Source organism: Aspergillus japonicus, assembly GCF_003184785.1.
Source record: "Aspergillus japonicus CBS 114.51 unplaced genomic scaffold BO86scaffold_46, whole genome shotgun sequence".
Lineage (NCBI taxonomy): Eukaryota > Fungi > Ascomycota > Eurotiomycetes > Eurotiales > Aspergillaceae > Aspergillus > Aspergillus japonicus.
Window position 1 is genome coordinate 235,988 of NW_020291683.1, and position 20,872 is coordinate 256,859.

General features: G+C 53.5%; 7 protein-coding genes across 7 annotated transcripts; 4 read left to right on the forward strand and 3 right to left on the reverse strand.

Moving 5' to 3' along the window:
• Positions 1-504: 504 nt before the first annotated feature.
• On the reverse strand, positions 505-2,310 carry trm82 (putative tRNA methyltransferase). Its single transcript, XM_025676742.1, has 3 exons — positions 1,831-2,310; positions 1,089-1,757; positions 505-1,013 (listed from the first exon to the last, which is right to left on the reverse strand). The coding sequence occupies exons 1-3, from the start codon at positions 2,220-2,222 to the stop codon at positions 614-616; spliced, it is 1,461 nt and encodes a 486-aa protein (XP_025525312.1). The 5' UTR covers positions 2,223-2,310; the 3' UTR covers positions 505-613.
• A 197-nt stretch (positions 2,311-2,507) lies between these two features.
• On the forward strand, positions 2,508-4,159 carry BO86DRAFT_391124 (60S ribosomal protein uL10). Its single transcript, XM_025672532.1, has 3 exons — positions 2,508-2,788; positions 2,848-2,917; positions 2,978-4,159. The coding sequence occupies exons 1-3, from the start codon at positions 2,615-2,617 to the stop codon at positions 3,670-3,672; spliced, it is 939 nt and encodes a 312-aa protein (XP_025525313.1). The 5' UTR covers positions 2,508-2,614; the 3' UTR covers positions 3,673-4,159.
• Positions 4,160-4,523: 364 nt separating this feature from the next.
• BO86DRAFT_318521 (uroporphyrinogen decarboxylase HEM12) lies at positions 4,524-5,831 on the forward strand (the record flags this gene model as incomplete). The annotated part of the gene is made up of 4 exons (XM_025668215.1): positions 4,524-4,578; positions 4,634-4,675; positions 4,773-5,696; positions 5,758-5,831. The coding sequence occupies 4 exons, from the start codon at positions 4,524-4,526 to the stop codon at positions 5,829-5,831; spliced, it is 1,095 nt and encodes a 364-aa protein (XP_025525314.1).
• Positions 5,832-5,873: 42 nt separating this feature from the next.
• Positions 5,874-6,782, reverse strand: BO86DRAFT_391128 (cytosine deaminase). Its single transcript, XM_025672533.1, has 3 exons — positions 6,547-6,782; positions 6,109-6,374; positions 5,874-5,961 (listed from the first exon to the last, which is right to left on the reverse strand). Exons 1-3 carry the CDS (start codon positions 6,703-6,705, stop codon positions 5,940-5,942), a joined length of 447 nt encoding a protein of 148 aa, XP_025525315.1. The 5' UTR covers positions 6,706-6,782; the 3' UTR covers positions 5,874-5,939.
• A 6,159-nt stretch (positions 6,783-12,941) lies between these two features.
• Positions 12,942-16,077, forward strand: BO86DRAFT_154476 (SLC26/SulP family anion transporter). The gene is made up of 4 exons (XM_025666355.1): positions 12,942-13,432; positions 13,486-13,631; positions 13,689-14,232; positions 14,295-16,077. The coding sequence occupies exons 1-4, from the start codon at positions 13,132-13,134 to the stop codon at positions 15,812-15,814; spliced, it is 2,511 nt and encodes an 836-aa protein (XP_025525316.1). The 5' UTR covers positions 12,942-13,131; the 3' UTR covers positions 15,815-16,077.
• A 417-nt stretch (positions 16,078-16,494) lies between these two features.
• BO86DRAFT_276465 (ankyrin repeat domain-containing protein) lies at positions 16,495-17,196 on the reverse strand (the record flags this gene model as incomplete). Its single annotated transcript, XM_025667271.1, has 1 exon — positions 16,495-17,196. A coding segment is annotated over one exon (702 nt), but the record flags the coding sequence as incomplete, so codon positions are not given.
• A 1,157-nt stretch (positions 17,197-18,353) lies between these two features.
• On the forward strand, positions 18,354-20,690 carry mfs56 (putative MFS multidrug transporter; the record flags this gene model as incomplete). The annotated part of the gene is made up of 7 exons (XM_025670125.1): positions 18,354-18,696; positions 18,760-19,103; positions 19,219-19,257; positions 19,312-19,708; positions 19,813-19,869; positions 19,931-20,550; positions 20,606-20,690. 7 exons carry the CDS (start codon positions 18,354-18,356, stop codon positions 20,669-20,671), a joined length of 1,866 nt encoding a protein of 621 aa, XP_025525318.1. The 3' UTR covers positions 20,672-20,690.
• Between the last annotated feature and the right edge of the window lie 182 nt (positions 20,691-20,872).

Here is a 20,872-nt window from a genome sequence, read left to right on the forward strand (position 1 = left end):
GTTCTATAAAAGAGGAAGTTGCGGCTCTTGGCTCTGAGATATCTGTCTGTCCCTCAATAGCGAGTTTCATTTTCCTTTCGCTATTTTCTGGTGATCTTCGCATTCTCCTGTTTTGTGAGGGGTTGGGGCGCGACGTGGGCGAAGAGAACGTGGGTATTCATTCTTATGTTTGGCCGCGGCTGAGGATGTCATGAATTGGTGTAGTGACATAACTTCCAGGTTATGCCTTCCGGCTGTGCAGTTCTTCCTTGTGCGCATACAGTGTCAGATAAAAGTTTGCCTTTGTTGTGTAGGCAGTATAGAAGACTCGAGAGATCTGTGTAATGTTTTTGGAAAAAAGGGGGGGGGGGGATGGGTATGTGAGCAGAGATATAGAGATAGCCCCACCTACGACAGGCACTCATACACAGGAAGCCGTGGGATCTCTCGAACGAGAGACCGAGTGACGTTTGGATTGTCGCCGCATCCCTGACAGGGCTTTTATTTGTTTTTAGCACTGAGTATGTCAAGATCTAAGTATATTTACATTTACATCATCCTTTGTGATGTTGGCAAGATTTTACTCGTATACATCCACTAAGAGGTATACTTTGGTTCATTTTAATGCCTTTGTCTACTCGTCGTCCCCGCCTCTCGGCGTCTTGCGAAGCTTGCTCATGGCATACAACAGATCGTTCAGCTCTCCCCGCTTCTTGTCTTCGGTGGTAGCCGGGATTTCCACCGTACCAGCGGCGTTGATAGCACCGGTCGCGGACTGCAGGGTTGGTTCCCAGTCCAGCGAGCCCTCGGCGCTCTGCTGGAGACGGAAGGCCGCGACCAGGGTGGAAGGGGCAGAGGGGCTTGCGCGCCACTCGTTGGTCGAGCCTGCAGTGCGGACGGAGTCGACGGAGATGAGCAGCGTGTTGTCTTTCTCGATGCTGGTCACGGCGAGGACGTTGCCGGTGAGGTCGAGGGGGGTTTGGGGCTTGAGGGAGCCGTCGGCTTCGAGGGTGAAGCATTGGAGTTGGGAGGATCTATGGATGGTTGAGGATTAGTGGCTGATTGTTCTCGATATTGCGGTTATTATTGTTCGAATCCGAGGTGCTTACCCGTCAAGCGCAACAAGAATGAGTCGCAAGTCCCCGAGTGTCGTGGCCCAGATCCCGCGGACGACCACCTCGGCGGCCGACGAGTCCTCGACCAGAGGAACCTTGTGGAGAGCACGGCCCTCGGTCCAGTTCCAGACCATCAGGTAGTTGTCGCCTCCGCCGGAGATCAGGTACTCGGGGGCGTCCCGCGGCACGCAGATCTTGCTGATGAAGGCGGTATGGCCCAAGCAGTAGTTCTCGATGACATGCGCCTGGGGTGGGCCACGAGAGACACGGATGTGTTCGTCGCGGTCGGCGGTCAGGATATAGGTACGCTTGTGGGTGTCGGAGGGGAGAGATACGAAGAGCATGTCGGTGAGCAGCGAGACGTGGCCGAGCAGGAGATGGTGTTCGAACGAGGGGCCGGACTTATCCTCCCCTGCTTCCTTCTTCTTCTTGGCGAGTTCAAGTTGCTGTTCCAAAGCTCTCAGGTTGCCCTTGGTGTGCACGGTCAAGTTGGTTGCGGCAGGATGGCTGAGTTTCGCCTCTCGGTTGGGTCTGGGAGCAACGGCAGGCTTTTCATTGCTGGGGATGAGGGGCAGAGAGTGAACGTCTCCGAATTTGTCGGCGCATAGGATTGTGGTCTCATCGCTGGTCAATGCGATGGAGGATGGTCGCTTGGGCATGATTCTGCGGGGGACAGCGTTAGTACACAATGACGATGGCGCTCAGTTCGTGGGGAAGTATTATTGACAACGCTTACCTCTCGCTGAGTTGCTGGAGCGAACCATCATCTTGAAGCTGGAAGACGCGGATGCACTTGTCTTCTCCTGTGACAGCAATGACATATTCGCCGTTCGATGTGCTAGTGACGATAGGGATGTTCGACCAAGCCGGCGGGACCTTCGACTTCTCGGTCTTTTCTGCGGTCTCAGGCTCTTCCACAGGACCGGCCTCCGCTGTAGAGACCTTTCTTTTCTTCTCGGGGGGTTCCTGGTCACTTGAGCCGGTATCTTGTGGCCAGCTCGCAAGTCGTTGGCCGGTCTCGGCAGAGTAGGAGTACAGGCGTGGGCCAGCGGAGGCAAGCAGGAGCTTGGCCTGCGGTCTTTGCACAAACTGAACGCATTGAAAGGGGTATTGGAAGTTGGAGGCCATTGTGTAGTACTTTAGTCGGAGCTCAAGGATGGTGGTTCAGCCCCGATAATGGATGTCGCAAGTAGCAATCGCAGAAAGCAACCTTTGCCCCCACTTGCGATTTGATAGACGGAGATGGAATAGGCACATGGCAGAAAAAAAAAGCATCTCACCGCCCTGGGGTGCGACACCGCATGCGACACCGCCTACTACAAGCAGGGGATGAAGCTAAGCGTGAAGCGGGGCCCACGTGATATATCGGCTAGCGAGGCCACAACCGAGTAAAGATTTCCTAAAATCCGCGGCGCGATTGTTTCCTTGAACTTCCAACGTTTCGATTTATTCGGACAACAACTTCTTCAACAAATTTTCCCTTGCCCTTAAACAGCCTTTCTTCAGCGAAATAAGGAGAAATGGGGGGCAAGTCCGCTACCAAGGCCGCTTACTTCGATAAGCTCAAGGCCCTTCTCGATGAGTACAAGACCGTCTTCATTGTCGGTGTCGACAATGTCAGCTCCCAGCAGATGCACGAGATCCGTGTCTCTCTGCGTGGTGAGGGTGTCGTCCTGATGGGTAAGAACACCATGGTAAGTTTCTGATCCCTCTGCCGCTAATTGGCCAACGCATACTAACGGTGGAATTTAAGGTCCGTCGTGCCATCAAGGGCTTCGTCACCGACAACCCGGAGTACGAGCGCCTGCTCCCCTTCGTCAAGGGTAAGTCATATCTACACGTCTGAGTTAAAAAAAAAACGCAGGAACTGATGGAGATTTCAGGTAACGTCGGTTTCATCTTCACCAACGGTGACCTCAAGTCCACCAAGGAGAAGATCCTGGCCAACCGTGTCGCTGCTCCCGCTCGTGCCGGTGCCGTCGCCCCCGCTGATGTCTGGATTCCCGCTGGTAACACCGGTATGGAACCCGGTAAGACCTCTTTCTTCCAGGCTCTCGGTGTCCCCACCAAGATTGCTCGTGGTACCATTGAAATCACCACCGACTTGAAGCTCGTTGAGGCTGGTGCCAAGGTCGGCCCCTCTGAGGCCACCCTGTTGAACATGCTCAACATCTCTCCCTTCACCTACGGTATGACCATCTCCCAGGTCTACGACCAGGGTCAGACCTTCGGTTCCGAGGTTCTCGACATCGAGGAGTCCCAGCTCCTTGATGCCTTCAGCGCCGCCATCAAGACCATCACCACCATCTCTTTGGCCGCTAACTTCCCCACCCTTCCCTCTGTCATCCACTCCGTGGTCAACAGCTACAAGAAGGTTCTCGCTGTTGCCATCGAGACTGAGATCTCCTGGCCCGAGATTGAGGAGCTCAAGGACCGTATCGCCAACCCTGACGCTTACGCTTCCTCCGCTCCCGCTGCCGCCGCTGCCCCTGCTGGCGGTGATGCCCCCGCTGCCGAGGCCCCCGCTGAGGAGGCTGAGGAGTCTGACGAGGACATGGGTTTCGGTCTTTTCGACTAAGCGTCTCGCGTCCACTTTGAACGCGAAATGCAAACCATGTTTTAGATATCTTTCTTTCCAGTCTTGACGATTGGATGAATGAAATGATTTTCATGGTCATGAATGTTTTGATCAATCTCTCATCTACATAATGGAACGTAGTCTACGCTCCATTATCTGATGAATCAACAAAGGTGAGCTACCTGTTTTTGCAGTTTGTCGTTCATGCGCACATACCCTCGGTGGATGATGATCCTTTTTAACTCGTAGCTACGGCTTTGAAGATCAAAAACAGCAACAACTTACACTCTAATTTTTTGCTGACACCTCTGTTACCCTCTCACTTTTTGTCACTTACACTTTTTGAGGCAACCTGAAGGCTAACATCAACTGAAGATAGGTCTACGTTGGTTCGTCGTAGGACGTAAAGCCAGCTTCTCGATCGAAACCTGGACTGAGTGTCTTGTGTAGATTGAGTGATGCGCTTGTAGAAGTTTAGAAATATTGGGATATCTATTTCTGGAGGTCTGGGTCCTACGACGGGAGAGTGCAGCATGGTGCATAAAAGCTTTCTAGCTAGCAATCAAACATTCTCTTCGAAATTTCTCGTCCAGTCTCTATAACCACATCTTAATCATCCACTCAGTAAATTCAGGAGATGCTCCTGATTATGTCAAGTCTGGGATCCCGCCTCTGGTCTTTTGGCGGGTAGTTCACTTAACTCACTGTTACTTAACATAACTCCGCGTAGTCAGCGGTGATCAGCCGATTGGCGGCCCGAGGCACCGAGCGGCAGGACCTGCGCATGTCATGTAAACCCCTCCTTCCCAAGGTCCCCTCTTCACTTTCTGTAACATACCTTCGCAACCAAAATGCCCGAACAATTCGCACCATTGAAGAACGACCTCCTGCTGAGGGCCGCCAGAGGTAGCCTGAACTGCAAATACATGCTCGTCATCGAAGCAAGCTAACTCTCCACTAGGCGAGGAGGTCCCTCGTCCTCCGATCTGGGTCATGCGGCAAGGTACGCATTCCCTCTATATCTCCCAAACTGAGGCCCTGCGTGTGGAGGAAGAATGTGTAGCCATAGTTGCTAACCTGGGTGGTTCAATCTGCTATAGCTGGTCGTTACCTCCCCGAATACCACGAGGCTAAAGGCAACCGCGACTTCTTCGAATGCTGCCGCAGCCCCGAGATCGCGTCCACATTGACCCTCCAGCCCATTGAGCGGTACGCCGGACTCATCGATGCCGCCATCATCTTCTCTGACATCCTGGTGATCCCCCAGGCCATGGGCATGCAGGTGGAGATGGTCGACAAGAAGGGCCCGCACTTCCCGCAACCGCTGCAGTCGCCGGACGACGGACAGTATGAGAAGGTGATGCAGAAGCAGGTGGACGTCAAGGTCGAGCTGGACTACGTCTACAAGGCCATCACGCTCACCCGCCACAAGCTGGCCGGCCGTGTGCCCCTGATCGGCTTCTGCGGAGCGCCCTGGACCCTGCTGTGCTACATGGTCGAGGGTGGCGGTACGAAGCTCTTTGTTCAGTCGAAGAAGTGGATCTACAGATACGCCGAGGAGTCCAAGGCCCTGCTGCAGAAGATCGCCGAGATCTGTGTCGAGTATCTGGCGCTTCAGGTCGAGGCCGGCGCGCAGCTGGTGCAGGTGTTTGACTCCTGGGCTGGGGAGATGTCGCCCGTGGCCTTCAGCCGCTTCTCTCTCCCGTATCTGCGTTACATCGCCCAGAATCTCCCCAAGAAATTGACGGAGATGGGTCTGGAACCTGTCCCGATGACGGTCTTCGCCAAGGGGGCTTGGTTCGCCTTGGACGATCTGTGCGAGTCTGGCTACAACGTGGTCGGTCTGGACTGGCTGCATGATCCCGCCGAAGCCAAGAAGATTGCGAACGGTCGCGTGACGCTCCAGGGCAATGCGGATCCCGGTGTTCTTTACGGTACCCGTGAGGCCATTACCGAGGCTGTGGAGACTATGGTCCGCGGCTTCTGGCCGGGCAAGAAGGGTTGGATTGCCAACTTGGGACACGGTGAGATATCCCGATCTGAACATTGAAGCTTTGCATATGCTAACAGTACTGGTGTGGTTAGGTATTACTCCGTTCGTCAATCCCGATGACCTCAAATTCTACTTCGAGGAGATCCACCGCTTGACGGCGGCTTGAGATCGTCGCCTGATGTGGGTATGACTCATTTGCTCTCTTGACTATATATATATACATATTGGATATCTCCGCTGCAGCGTATCTGCGAAACCCTTTTCTCACGATAACTCAGACGGCAATGTCCTCGTTCCTGTTCGGAATCAAATAGTCAGACCGGAATTCTACCAAAAAAAAAAAAAAGAAAAGTGACGGAAGCGTGTGATTGAAGAAGGGAAAAAGAAATGATACCATGTCCAAAACTTTGAAAGACCAAACGAAAAAGCAAGGCCCAACTTACCAGAGCTCCGGCTTGTCCTTGACAAAGTCCTCCATCAACTTCTTGCACTCCTTGTTATCCAAGACCACCACTTCCTTTCCCCGGTTGAGAAGGTACTCCTCGCCGCCCATGAAGTTCTTGTTCTCGCCGATGACGACGCGCTTCACCTTGTAGAGGATACAGGCACCGGTGCACATATCGCATGGCGAAAGGGTGGTGTACATGGTGGCACCTTCGTAGGCCGACGCGGGCAACCGACCCGAGTTCTCGAGCGCGGACATCTCAGCCTATTGCATGGAAATTAGTTCGCAAGTCTGCAGCTCAGCTACGTCATCATGCAGGGCAGGGCAGGGCAGGCAGGCAGGCAGGCCAGCTACTACAATGCCGTAAATCCCACGCGATAGTATATATACACGGGCTTGTCCCCCAAAAAAGCAAAATCAGATGCGGAAAACGTACATGCAAGACGGCGCTGCCCTTCTGGACGCGCATATTGTGCCCGCGACCGAGGATCTTGCCATCCTTGGAGACCAGAGCAGCTCCGATGGGGACGCCTCCCTCGGCCAATCCTTGCTTGGCCTCCTCGAGAGCGGCGATGAATCCGGGATCGGTTTCCATGATGGATTGTTGGGTGCGGGGTTGCGGGGGAAAGGGAGAATGGGAGAATTGACACTTTTGACAGATTGGGAAAAAGGGAAAAAAGAGAACTTCTGGAATCTGGAGATTACAGTCGGATTGCTGATAGTCTTTAACCGAGCTTACGGTCACTTATCTTTTTTTTTTCTCTTTTCTTATCTCTTTCCGCTTCGGTCTGCCGAGCTCGGGAGTTGGGTTCTATTACTTCATCGGTTGTGCCAATTGCCGAGATCCCCGGGCTTGGGCTGTTTGGTCACTTATGCGGGAACGTAAGTGCTATGGACTCGTCATTGATAGGAGATTGATGGAGGCAAGTGATTATTTGCGGATGGGTTCGCTGCTTAGTATAGTTGATTGTGGTCTTTCTGATTATGTTTTTGCGTTGAGTAACACAGTGTAGCCATTATGCATAACTGCCGGATGAGGCTTCGAGATCAACTGTAGATAGATTTGCTATTATACTTCACTCTATTCTAAACAAATCAAGCGCAGACCTTTTGTTGTCATTTTCCTTAAGCTCATTTCTATGTCCTGCTTTCTCTTTTCTCTTTGCTCACTCTTCTGCCATGCTGTTATGTCTGCGGTTGAGAGGATAGCGAGGCGGACGTTGGCCCTCCGTGTGGAAGACCATATCACACTCAACTACCTACCCCAGAAGCCACGGCAACATCTCTAGTCAATGAGCAGCAGACAACAGTGTGTAGCAACCATGCGTCTTGCGTGGAATGGCCTTTGCATCCCGCCCCCCTTTGGGTATCTCACCCCCACACGGCGAGGTATTTGTTCCTGGTGGACTGGACGGTGACGAGGATGTTGAGGTCGATCCGGTAAAGGGCTGAGCAGTCCATCGTGGCTCCTGGGTATGAGTGGATTCTGCTTTGTCGCCTTGTGCAGGTCGTTTATGTCAAGGTATTTAGGTTCGTGGAGGCGCAGTAGGTTATTGGATACAGAGAGTTCTGTTGCTAGCTGATTAGCCATGTAATGCCACAAGAGGAGGGGAGGTTCGAGTGGGTTATTTATGGGTTGTTGAGTATAATCGCAAGACGGAGTTGAAATTGGGTAGTTTTGTTCTCCGTTGCGTGAGCTCGAGACTATGTTCGGATTCAATCTGCTGCGAAGGGAGCTGCAGAAATAATGTTGTTGGCGACGATGTAACGAGATTGTAAGGGGTATTAAGCAAAATGGATTCCCTGCTTCGGAGAAAGCCATTGTATCGGGCATGTCAAGACTTGTTTCAAGCGGACAGGGTAAGCGGCTTTTAGGGTCATTGGAGTCTTCCCGATGGAAGTGGTAGGAATTGGGGGATCGATATTTTGATTCTTTGATACTGGTGTAGACTTCAGGTTTGACATAGTGCACAATGCGCAAGGATCTTTGAGAAGATCTTCGGATCTCGCTGATCCGAACAGCTACTCGGCTGCTTCGCGATGGATTTATGTGAGATAGTAGACTATGCGAGATGTTGTGGAGAAATCGGCGAAAAGCACGGAACCCACAGGAGATACTCATTTGTGAAAGCTGCTAGCTTTGATGGGCTGGCGGGCTGGGCCAGGGCTAGGGCTGAGACCTTTGACATTATTCTCTTTGATGTTCTCTAAGAAGCCTTCTCGTGAGGTTGAGAATGATATCAGTCTCTTTCTCTGGGGTAGAGGCCATATTATGATCGGTATCCGAAGCTTATCTGGGTATCTATTTTGCGAGAGGAAATAGTTTGGGATCTACAAATCACTGAGAGAAGAACTGTTTAGCAGCGGGACGAGAAAGAAATATTGAATGAGTACTCGGACTGGTGAGAGAGGTGTCTCTGCTTCTTGGATGGAACTATGGCAACGATCGGTGCGAGCCCAGGTCTTACCACGACCGCATCCGTGCGGACGTACACTCGCCATGTGGCTGCTAGATTGGGCTTTGAATCTGGGTTTGTTGCATAGGTGCTGTACATACATGCTCAATATTCACCATCAGTTAGCATCTTCCAGCGCCTCTTGTTCTCGAACAATTGCGTCAGTGATAGACAGACAGCTGAAAATCCGCAAAAGATAAACGAAACGAAAACCGCCCCCTCACTATTGCCGCTGATGTCAAGTCCAGCAAGAGTGACAATTTTCCATGTCAGCTCAAAGCTGGAGCTTGCCTGCCGGCAGCTGAAAAGAGGGAGGGTTCGGCTTTATCTCATTAGCTGGCGCTTGCGTGATAGCATCATAGGTATGAGGACAGTCAGCAATATCAGAAGCGAGATTAGCAGCCAATTACACCCACAGCCACACACACATGGTAATACGGATGCTGCAACCCAATTGAATCACACAATATTTTGTCTTTGTGAGGTGTGATGCTGGGAAGAGCGGCCTCTCCGGGGGAAGGGGGGCGATTTCTCCATGTATATTGCTTTTTGGACGAGCGAAGGATCGCCTTTTGTCTTTGTTGTTGTTGTTGCCTGTGTGGTCGGTTCTTATTACTGTCACGACTGAGAGAGCTTTCCTGGCCGCTTTGACCTTTCTTTTGCCCCCCTCTAGTTTGAGGGTATACATTACCTTGCTGGCCCTTGATCAGAAATGGGAGTCTTCTCCGATAGCTCCGCGGATGTGAAGATGATGGATTGAGTAGCATGGATTATGAAGATTGTCCAAAGCTCTCGCTAAGCGAGCTCCCTCGGTGGCGTAATCGTGCTGCGACTGGGTTGTTCGAGATATTGGGTGCATGATCGCTTACCCAGTGGACGGCACGATTGCGTCCTTTCATGCCATGCTCTGGTTGAAGGATGGGATCTTTTGGAGGCGTACCTTGTTTCTTCATGTCGGCTAAGCATGGCTGATAGGCAAGTCCCCGATTTCTCTATACGAACGAGCGAGATGAGATGGAGTCACAGGGATGGGCCTGCAGTGGCTCCGGCTCAAAAGTTTCTTGTTACGTGCTATATTGCGACAAAGCAGGTGGCAATGGACCCTCGTGAGTTCTGTATAACCCGGTTGGGTTGAGCCACGATCCTGCCATTGAGCAGCCAGATCGGAATTGGCTATCATAGTTCCTCTTCTGTCATCTCCGAGGAGCAATGCTGCCCAGCATTTCTGGCCACTGCCATGATTTCAGCAGGTCATTCAGATCGCCAATCCGAGTGAAGACGCCATCCTTGGCAGCATGGTGCCCAGAACCCTGAACCGCGGCTGCTACGGCTTCATCCTAGTTAAGCCTCGCGTAGTTTCCCATGCGAACAATGGGAATACCATCCAAGCAATCGCGGGAGCTGGCCGTATTGGCTGCTACACCACCTAGACGTCGATGCAGCACCTCATCCATAGTTCTGGGGGCACATAGAGACTTCTGGCGTGTTCAATTGGGAAAGATGTCTCGTGTCCCATAGCCTCATTGAAATCCACCTCCCCTGGCTAGCATATTCCTGTAATTGGTAGTGTAGGGATCGCGCGAAGTTTGTTCAAAACGCATGTTTGCATGGGACCATATAAGCGAGCTCTCAGTCTTTGAATTGATGTATGATGATTGGGATGTCGTGATCGCGAGACAATAAGGACTAATTGGGAAGGAATACGATATATGATGGTGTTGAAACATGGTCCGAGATCGGGGAACTATGTGTTTTTTTTTTTTTTTTTTTTTGGTTTTGATTTTATTCTTTTCTATTAGTCTGTTCATCGTGGCAACTGCAGTAGTCCGTTCCTTCCAGAGTAGCCCCTGGATATTAGTGTTGTGGCGGACATACCGCCATGAAAACTCAACCAGGACGGCGCATCAGATATTACTCAATAATTAATGATGCTGCATATTGAGATTATACTTTTAATTTGACTCGGCGGTTTGACAGGTTCCCATGGTGGAGCAAGCGCGGCCGTCGGAGAGAAAAAGCTTCGATCTTAGATTAAGAAATCCGAGGAGATGGGCGTGGTTTGGATATACGAGGTCCGTAAGTGGATCGTTTGCGACTCCAAGCCCTGCGAATAAGGAAATATCAAGCCATGGCTGCATGGCTGCCACGCTGCGAAGCTGAATTCTGGCCAATGGCTTGGTGTCTGCAGAAGGTCACCACTCGGTAGATGGGATAGCCAGGATGTCACCACGATAAGATTGATGGCGCAATACTGGGGCGTAGAAGCAGCTAAGAATGCCCTGCAGCAGTCAAGTGAACCGGACTATGGTGTGATTGGCATATATATTGCGCAAGAGTGAGGGTTTTGGATTGATCATTGGAGGAGTAGCATGAGGTTGCCCAGCTTCATATAGTGCCTAGTACTGTACTTTGTTACTTAGTATACTTTGGTTAGTGTACTAGTAGCAGCTTAGAATGTCCTCTTCGGGCTCATTCTCCGAGAGAGATTGGGAAGGATGCTTGCTCTTGGATTGAATGAGAATAATGATCATCAGCAGCAGCAGCCCCCCTAGTCAATCAGACGAGCGAAAGCACAGACTGAGGCTCGACAGGGGTAGGTGTACTGTGTACGTACGTACTTCCTGAAAGTACGTACACTCTTCCGCACGAGCCAAGACCAATCGGCAAATCGAAGCGAAGGAGGTGTTTGGGAAATAGAAGTTGAGAACTGTCTTCGTGTGTGTTACAAGTCTGGTGACCCAGAGGTTGCCATGTGCTTATCTGGAGTGTAAAAAGCAAACCGATCAAGACCACAGCCACCAAACTCTCCATCGCTCTACTATGTACAGAGTACAATTGCAGTAAGAATCTCAGCAACACGAGAGACTCACTGCAGCCAACTCGTCATGGCGAACCCACACGTGGACCTCCCCTAAGATGGAAGGTTTTCACCATCAACCCCTACGATGGCGTGTTCTGCCGCAGTTCCCATTGGTTTCGGTCTGTCCACCGCAGAGAGGGTCGCCATCTCCCTGGGTCTTCTCTGATTGGGCAAGATTCCATGAAAATCTCCTCGGTCGGCGGGCGGTCTGCCTTGGCAGTAATTATCAGATGGAGACTTTTCCACTTCGACTCTCCATTCCACTCCATTCCACTCCATCCTCTCCATCACTATCGCTTTGCTCTCGTCATAGTGTCGTTTTGTGGTCTCACCCAGATTTGTCAAATCCTGTCCTTTGACTCCTTTCACCCGGATCATAATTTATCAAGAGATCTACACGAGATGGAATCTACGGTACTAGACTACTACGTACCGGGCGGATAAAGTTGCCCACGGTTAGCCATGGATGGGCCCCGCCGGTGGGCGGAAACGTTGCTGCTCCACGGCTCATCGTCATCTTCGTCGCTTCCAGACCACACGCACCCCCTGCAACCCCCCCTGCAACCCCCCCTGCAACCTCTCCGGCCTAGGAACCCACTCAAACAAACCGACTCTCTTACGCCAGCTTGGTTTTTGACAAGCTTGTCCCTCCCGGTGCCTCTCTAGACTAGTCTACTGCCGTGTATGCACGATGCAGATGTGGTGAAGGATCTCCTCGGGGCCTGCAGTAATTCCCAGACGGCTCCCTCGCCTACCTCTGTTCCTTTGCCCTTGGGCGATCCCTGGGTGGATCAGCTGCCTTCATCGCCTGCGCGTTCCCTGTGTTCGGCTTGCTCTTGGGATGGTTTCCACGTCGGACGATGTTAATTTGTCCTTGGTCGACCGCCGCCGTGTATCCTAGTGTCTCCCCGTCCCCATGCCCGGTTGCCTCTTGGGGCCTGTGCTAGTCTAGTGGTGATGATCGACTTGCATCAAATTCCACGGGCGGCGAAGAGTCGTGTGTCACCCACTTCTCTCTGACGACGCCATCCACATAAAACTGCCGCAGTTCTCCCTTTTTGTTTCCCGGATTTATAGATATCCATCCGTGCTTCCTCCCCTCTTGTCCGTGGACATTCCGCGCGGCCCCTCGGCTCTCTTCCAAAATAGTTGTTGCAAAGGCCCAGTCCCCGCGGTGCGCCACCCAAGCCACACAGCCATTCAATATATCGGTGAAGTGCGAAGTCTTGGAAGCCAGTCCAGGCCTATTAGTGGGATCTAGGTGCTGGTTGTCATCTTTGGCCCTTGATTTAGCTTGATCTTTAGCTTTGTCTTGTCCATCCATTGTCCGGTTAGATCCCGAGCTTGGACACTTCGGGTGGGCAGTTTTGATATTTCGCGTTTGGAGCTCCCGATCACGACATCGTTTCTTGGCTCTCCGATCCCCATTTTAAGCCCACTTTGTTCCCGCCTCCACCACGGACTACTACGACTATATTATCTCACTCCCCAAGTCTGCCGGGGTCTCTGATTGATAATCCTGGAGGTTGATCTGGTTCATATACATTTGGAGCCTTTTTCCCTTCTTGTGTCTTCTCTTTAACTTCTGTGAAGCGTTCATATCTGCTGCACCCAACAGAACCCTAGTGGTCTAGTGGTTCCGGGCACTTTTAGCCCTACTTCATAGAACTCGCCGGTATCGCCACCCGAGTCGACCACAACGAACATGTCGAAAGACTTCACAACCAAAGTCGGTCATGGGTTGGCCAAGGGTCTCGGTATCAAACAAGCCTACCGGGATCCTCTGGGCGCTCAAGCAGACCCGGTCACCAGAGGCGAATCTACCTTTTCCTACGGCACGATCGACACCTATTCCTACCTGGAGCAGGAACCGACGACTGCCGAATGGTTCAAGGAGATTACTCCTAGCTGGCACGATGTAGGCCGATACTTCTACAGACTATTCCCGTTCCTGTCCTGGATCACGAGGTACAACACCCAATGGCTCGTTGGTGATTTGGTTGCTGGTAAGCCACCCATTCAAATGCGATGACTATCGGGGCCTAACGGAGACATTCAGGTATCACTGTGGGCGCTGTCGTCGTTCCCCAGGGAATGGCATACGCCAAGCTGGCTGAATTGCCTGTTCAATATGGTCTTTATTCGTCTTTCATGGGTGTCTTGCTATACTGGTTCTTCGCAACCTCCAAAGATATCACCATCGGTGTATGTTTCTCCGCGTTGCATTTGAAACCACGATGTCCCTAACAACCACCTATCTAGCCCGTTGCCGTTATGTCTACCCTGGTCGGAACCATCGTCCTCGACGCTGAAGACAAATACCCGAATATTCCGGGACATGTCGTCGCATCGTGCTTGGCTATAGTTAGTGGTGGCATTGTCTGTGCTCTGGGATTGCTGCGCCTCGGATTTATCGTGGATTTCATCCCATTGCCCGCCATTTCTGCTTTCATGACGGGCTCGGCTCTCAACATTGCCTCTGGCCAGGTCAAGAACTTGCTAGGCGAGTCGGCCTCGTTCTCCACCCGCGATGCAACGTACATGATCATCATCAACTCGCTCAAACACCTGCCGTCCGCTGGTATCGACGCTGCTCTGGGAGTTACCTCTCTCGCCATGCTGTACATGATTCGCTCCGCCTGCAACTTCCTTGCTCGCAAATACCCCCAGAAGGCCAAGCTTTGGTTCTTCATGTCGACTTTACGTACGGTCTTTGTGATTCTGTTCTACACCATGATCAGTGCTGCTGTCAATCTGCACCGCAAGGATGATCCTATGTTCAATGTTATTGGCAATGTCCCAAGAGGTATGTGTTTGCCTGACATCCCTTGATGTTTCTAGAACTGACGGTGCTTTTTACGCCAACAGGTTTCAAAGACGCTGGTGTTCCTCGTGTCGACTCAGAAGTCATTTCGGTTTTCGCCAGCCAGCTCCCTGCCTGCGTCATTGTCCTCCTGATCGAACACATCGCTATCTCGAAGTCCTTCGGTCGCGTCAACAACTACACCATTGATCCGTCTCAGGAACTTGTCGCTATTGGTGTCACGAACCTGCTGGGTCCTTTCCTGGGTGCTTACCCTGCTACTGGATCTTTCTCGCGCACTGCCATCAAGTCGAAGGCTGGTGTTCGGACTCCACTGGCCGGTATCATCACCGCTATCGTTGTGCTGCTTGCTATCTACGCTTTGACGGCCGTCTTCTTCTACATTCCACAGGCTGCCCTTTCTGGTGTCATTATCCATGCCGTCGGAGATCTGATCACTCCTCCCAACACCGTGTACCAATTCTGGCGCGTCTCACCTATCGATGCGCTCATCTTCTTCATTGGTGTTATCGTCACCGTTTTCTCATCCATCGAGGACGGCATTTACTGCACCATCTGTGTCTCCGTGGCTGTGCTCCTGTTCCGTGTCGCCAAGGCCCGTGGCCAATTCCTTGGCCGCGTCACCATTCACTCAGTGATCGGTGATCATCTTGTGCAAGGCGATGGCAAGTATGGCTCGGGTAATAACGCCAACTCCTCTGATCGTGATGAAGAGGGTTCTCGTCGCTCAATCTTCCTTCCCCTCAACCACGCTGATGGCTCCAACCCCGAGGTGGGGTTGGAACAGCCCTACCCTGGTATCTTCATCTACCGGTTCTCCGAAGGCTTCAACTACCCGAACGCGAACCACTACACCGACTACCTGGTCCAGACCATCTTCCGCGAGACACGACGCACGATTCCTTTCTCCTACGAGCAGCGCGGCGACCGCCCCTGGAACGACCCCGGCCCTCGCAAGAACTCTGCCCAAGAGGAACAGCGCTCGCAACGGCCGCTGCTTCGTGCCGTCATCCTCGATTTCTCTTCTGTTAACAATGTCGATGTGACCTCCATCCAGAACTTGATCGACGTGCGCAACCAACTGGACCTCTACGCCTCCCCTCGCGCTGTGCAGTGGCATTTCGCCCACCTCAACAACCGGTGGACCAAACGGGCGTTGGCCGCCGCCGGCTTCGGCTTCCCGACCCCCAACTCCGACAACGGATTCCACCGCTGGAAGCCGATCTTCAGCGTGGCCGAGATCGAAGGCCGGTCGTCCGCCGCCGCTCACGCCGAGCTGCTGAACAACCAGCACGCCCAGCACGTCGCGCAAAAGCGTGATGAGGAGGACGGTCTCAAGCACGACGGTCACACGACGGAGCGGGAGACCCACGGTGTTGAGGAAGGCTCCGACATCAGCAGTGTTCCCGAGGACAAGTTGCAGCATGACCTGAACGACAGCAAGGCGTACCGCAACCGGCGCAAGGTAGCCGTGGTGCAGGGCATCAACCGGCCCTTCTTCCACATCGACTTGACTAGTGCCCTTGAGAGTGCTCTGGCCAACGCGCCACCCGAGGATGAGTGAAGCCTTTTCTAGAGAGAAGGAGAAAAAAAGAAGAAGACTCCCTGGATGGAGCTTTTCTTTCAACATGAACATACTTATTTGGATGATATATTGGCTTTTTGTCATTCGACATGAAGATAGCGATTTGTTTGGACATATGGATTTATTGTGAACGTTCTTTCGGATTCTTGGTCAAAGCTATACCCCCTGATGTCACTTGGAATGTATATAGATGAAACTAATGGAGGGTGGAGGAACATGATCTAATGGACATTTTTGACAAGATTCCTAGTTTTCCTTTAGTGTACGATTTCGTGTGTATGGTGCGCAAGCCAATGTGGCTTCCAATGCTGTACCCCGGTAATGCCCGAGCCGTACCTGATATCCCGTCCTTCGAGTGTAAAGCATACTTTGACGGCCGACAAGTTGCAACATACCTATTCTCAAAATATACCTAGACCCTGCGGACCCAGGGACCGAAACTGGACCCTGACCCGATAAGCTTAATGACGACAGGCTAGTTGACTCCACCTTGACCCCGATCTCACCAGCCCGCCCTCAAATTCACTAACGTAGTAGCTATCCACACCTACCACCTGGGATTGCTCGACCTGCCGCAAAAGCTGCGCGATCTCCCCATGTCCTCGCGACACCGCTATCCGCGCGGCCGTCCACATCTGATTCCCGGATCGCATCGACCCATCCGCCCCGGCATCCAGCGCCGTGTAGCCCTTGTACTGGCCGCCGGGGGCATTCACGTCCGCGCCCGCGGCCAGCAGCCGCCGCACCGTGGCGCGGTGTCCCGCCAACGCCGCGCCCTGCAGCGCCGTGACCCCCTGATACCGGACCGCGGGGGCGTTCACCTCGACCCTGTCCGGATGCTGCAGGAGCAGTTCCACCACCGCGTCGTGGCCCTCACTCGCCGCGGCCTGCAGCGCCGTGCGCCCGCGGTTGCCGGCCGGCCGCGCGTTGACGTCCGCCCCGCGCGCCAGCAGCCACCGCAGCACCGCCACATGGCCCCCCTCCGCCGCGGCCTGCAGCGCCGTCCGCCCGTTGTACCTGTGAGCCGGGCGGTTGATCTCCGCCCCCGCCGCGTCGACCAGGTGGCGCACGATGCCGAGATGGCCCGCGCCCGCGGCCAGGACGAGCGCCGTCCGGCCCCCGTTGTTGCCGCCGGGGAGGTCGACGGCCGCGCCGGCGCGTAAGAGCGTCTCGACGACGGCGAGGTGGCCGTTGAGCGAGGCCGCTTGCAGCGCGGTTTGGCCGTAGTAGCCCCGCGGCGCGGAGTTGGGGTCGTTCTGCGGTGGTGGTGGCTGCTGGGTTAGGAGCTGCTTCACTAGCGGTAGGTCGCCTTGCGCTGCCGCGAGTTGGAGCGGGGTCCAGGTGTTCTCGTCGTCGTCGTCGTCGTCGTCGGCGGCGGCGGCGGCGGCGGCTGCTGGGTCTGAGGGGGGTGGGTGAGTTTGGTGCATTTTTGGGGGGAAATGAAGTTGTTTCGTGTTTACGTTGTGAGTGTATGGGCTTTTGGTTTTGGTTTCACTTGGCAGAGTCCTGGGATGGGATGGGATGCTGACAGACCCGTTTGGAACTGACTAGGCGTTTGATTCATTGGCTCCCTGCTGTGGTGTGGCCGTGGCCATGTGCTACGCTCATAATGCGGGGTTTGCGTGCTGTCTAGTCTACGCCGACGGAGGCCCGGAGGCAATCGTTGTCATGCAAGATAAGTTAAGTTAAGGAACAGAGCAGCGCACTGGCATTGTTAGAGATGTCGGTGATTGTTTTGCCCCGTTTTTGAAAGGGACATAGGGATCGATTCTAGTTCTGTGGTGCAGTAGCAGAAATTCTGCGGGTTTCATGGGCTGACCGTCGAGGTAACTGTTGTATACTTGGTTCATTCCTGCGACTGCTTGGTTTTCTCATTTTACTGGGCCAGGATATGAAACCGAGATGTGTCAGGCGGTGGTCTGCATGTCTGCATGGACGAATGACACAGCTGGACATCACACGCTTGACGATGTCGTGGTCTGCACAGCTAGACAACTACACACAGGCTTCAGTCCGGAGAGCCCCTGCGACGGTGAGTGACGTCGAGCGGCTTAGACTGTGGCTGACACGAGGCTGATCTCTGCGAGAAAGATTGGCTGTGCAGCCATCATCCTGAAGTGGAAATTGTGTCGAGGCCCTGAGTGAAGACAGTGGCTGCCTGGAGATTCAGGCGCCAAGAGGCTGAGATTAAGCCTTTCGCAACCCTTGCCGGATCGGGAAAGACATGCGGGTGAATCAGATGCCGTCCGTGACACTTGCCCAATCGGGACATTCAGCACTGGCCCAGCTATCGAGCGCAGGTCTCCAGCATCGCCACAAATCTGGATACAAACTCGCGATCCTGACCGTATGGAGTTATGTCGAGATGAAATGGCTTCAGGCAGCTTCCTCGTGCTAGTATAGGCAGGACACAAGCTGCCTATATAAGTGCTGCTTCCTACCTTAACACTTCCCAATTCGACATGCAGAAACTACTGTTTCACTCTTCCAGTACCCTGACAAGGACCTATTGTATGAAATGATCATTACAGCCATTAGATACCTCCGTCAGAAACGGCGTGGCTCGACTCCCCCTCCGTCAGAGCAGCCCTGTCTGCATCGCTCCCAAGTTCACCATCCCAAGCCAGCTGTTGCGGGCAATGAAGATCTCGAGTCTTCGGCGCATAGATCGACCACCTACTCAGCTGAAGCACTCAACCCTCCAGAGCTCAATGAGAAATGCAGTATCTGTCATGAGCAGACGCGCCAGCGGCGCATGTATCGACTGAGACTCATCGCCGGTCTCGCTCTGCCGTTCATCCTGTCCACCCTGGACTTGACTATCGTGGCCACTGCAACCACCGTCATCGCGTCGCACTTTGGTCAGTATTCCCTCTCATCAAGGTTTCAGAGATCAGCAGGCAAGTTCTAATCTTGGACGACAGACCAATTCGATGAGCTGAACTGGATCGTCACCGCCTTCAGCCTGACATCGACGACCTTTATCCCAATTTTCGGTCAGTTAGCCGACGTCTTTGGGCGGCATTGGGTGCTGCAGACGGCGCTCTTTCTCATGCTCATTGGGAGCGTGCTGTGCGCAGCGGCGCAGACGTGGGGGATGCTGCTGCTGGGCAGGGCGTTGCAGGGCACCGGATCCGCGGGGCTGGGGAATTTGATCATGATCATCCTGGCGGATAAGGTCTCGTTAAAGGAGAATGCAAGGAACAAGTCTTTGTTCACGCTGGTTGGAGGTGTGGGCTACGCGGTGGGTCCTATTGTCGGAGGGTATGTTCTCTCTTTCTCTGCTCTTCTGGGCGCGGTGCGCTAATCACCGAGGGTTAGGTATCTAACTCAAGTGAGTCTCTTGGATTCACACGGAGGTGAAACAGCTGCTGACAGTGTAGAAGACGAACTGGAGATACTGTTTTGTGGTTCCTATTCCGGTGAGCCCGCAGACCCGGTTTCTGGAAGTGCAGGTGTGCTGATCGAATAGGAAGATTGCTGTACTGAGTCATATTCTGGTCTATGTGTTGCTACGACACGACCTCGTTGAGGGGTCCATGTTCAAAAAGGGCTCCAGATGGTCATCTGTGCTTCCGGCTCTTGCGACAGTGGATCTCGGAGGATCAATCCTCTTTATCTTTGGGGTGGGCCTCATCATCCTGGCGACTACCTGGGGAGGTGCGACATACTCGTGGTCGTCACCTCAGGTTCTGGCGCCGTTGATCGTGGGCTCAATCTGCTTCGTGGCATTCTTCCTGTACGAGTATCTGCTCGAGCCTGGCAGACTGTTTGCCAGAATATTCCCCAGGCATGTTGCAGTGCTGCCATCCAGTCTCTTTGAACGGAGAGATACAATCTGGCTGGCAATACTGAACTTCGCGACGGGAGCAGGTAAGCCTGGCATCCTTCGCTCGTGAAATCGTGGTGGTCACTGACTTCATCAGCGTCATACTCCATCTTCTACTTCATCAGCATCTACTACATCCTCGTGGCAGGATACTCCACGTCGAAGTCCGGCCTCGAGCTTCTATACTACATTCCGGGTCTAGGAGGTACAGCGCATCTCCCCCGGCTCACACCGCTGTTCAATGCACTAACAGTGTGATTCAGGAGGCGTCTACTCCGCCGTATACATGTGCAACATTTTCCCCCGACAGACCTTCTTCCCTCTCACCTTGGGTGCAGTCCTCAGCACCCTCGGGCTGGCGGTGATCTCGTACGCCATCAGCGCCGGGAACACCAGTCTCCTCAGCGGCATGATGGTCGTCACTGGAGCGGGCATCGGACTCCGGCTGGTCCCCTCCTCGCTGCACACCGTGGGTGTCTGGCCCGAGAGGATCGCCCCCGCCATGTCCCTGATGCAGGTCTCGTTGCCGTTCGGCGGCACCATCGGCCTGACCATCATGACCAGCGTGTTCAACAACAAGTTCGGTCACTCCGCAGCCGTCCAGGGGCTCAGCGGTGGCGGCGGCGGCGGCGGTACGACGCTGAACGTCCACGACCAGAGTTCCCTGTCCATGCTGGATGGGCTGTCAGCCGCTGCACAAGCGGCGGTCCGGGTCGCAGGGAAGGACGCGATCATGTGGGCGTTCATCGCGATTCTCCCGATCGTGGGCGTGAGCTTGCTGACGGGATTGATCATGGGAAATGTATGGGTGAATGTGGCGGGCGCGGATGGGGGAGAAGCGCGGAGCGAGGTGATCCACGTGCCCTATCTCTGGGCCTTGGCCAAGGTGAGTCCAACCCTCCGTTGATCTTACAGACGTGCAGATACTCATACTCACGCAGGGCAATCTGCAGTCCTACAAACAGCCCAGCAAGCCGATATCAAACCCCGCCGAGGAACTTCCATAGCACATACAAGCATGATTAGAACCGAACCTATACACATGAATTAGATCGTACCATCTCAACCTCAACCCGGTATACCCATCTCCACTGAACACCTAATCAGCGTAAATGCCCATCCCATCCCCAGCCTTCCCTCCCTCCCTCCAGCAAACAATTCCCCCCCCCCCTCCAACCTCCCCATCGCCTTGACGATCAAAAATCACC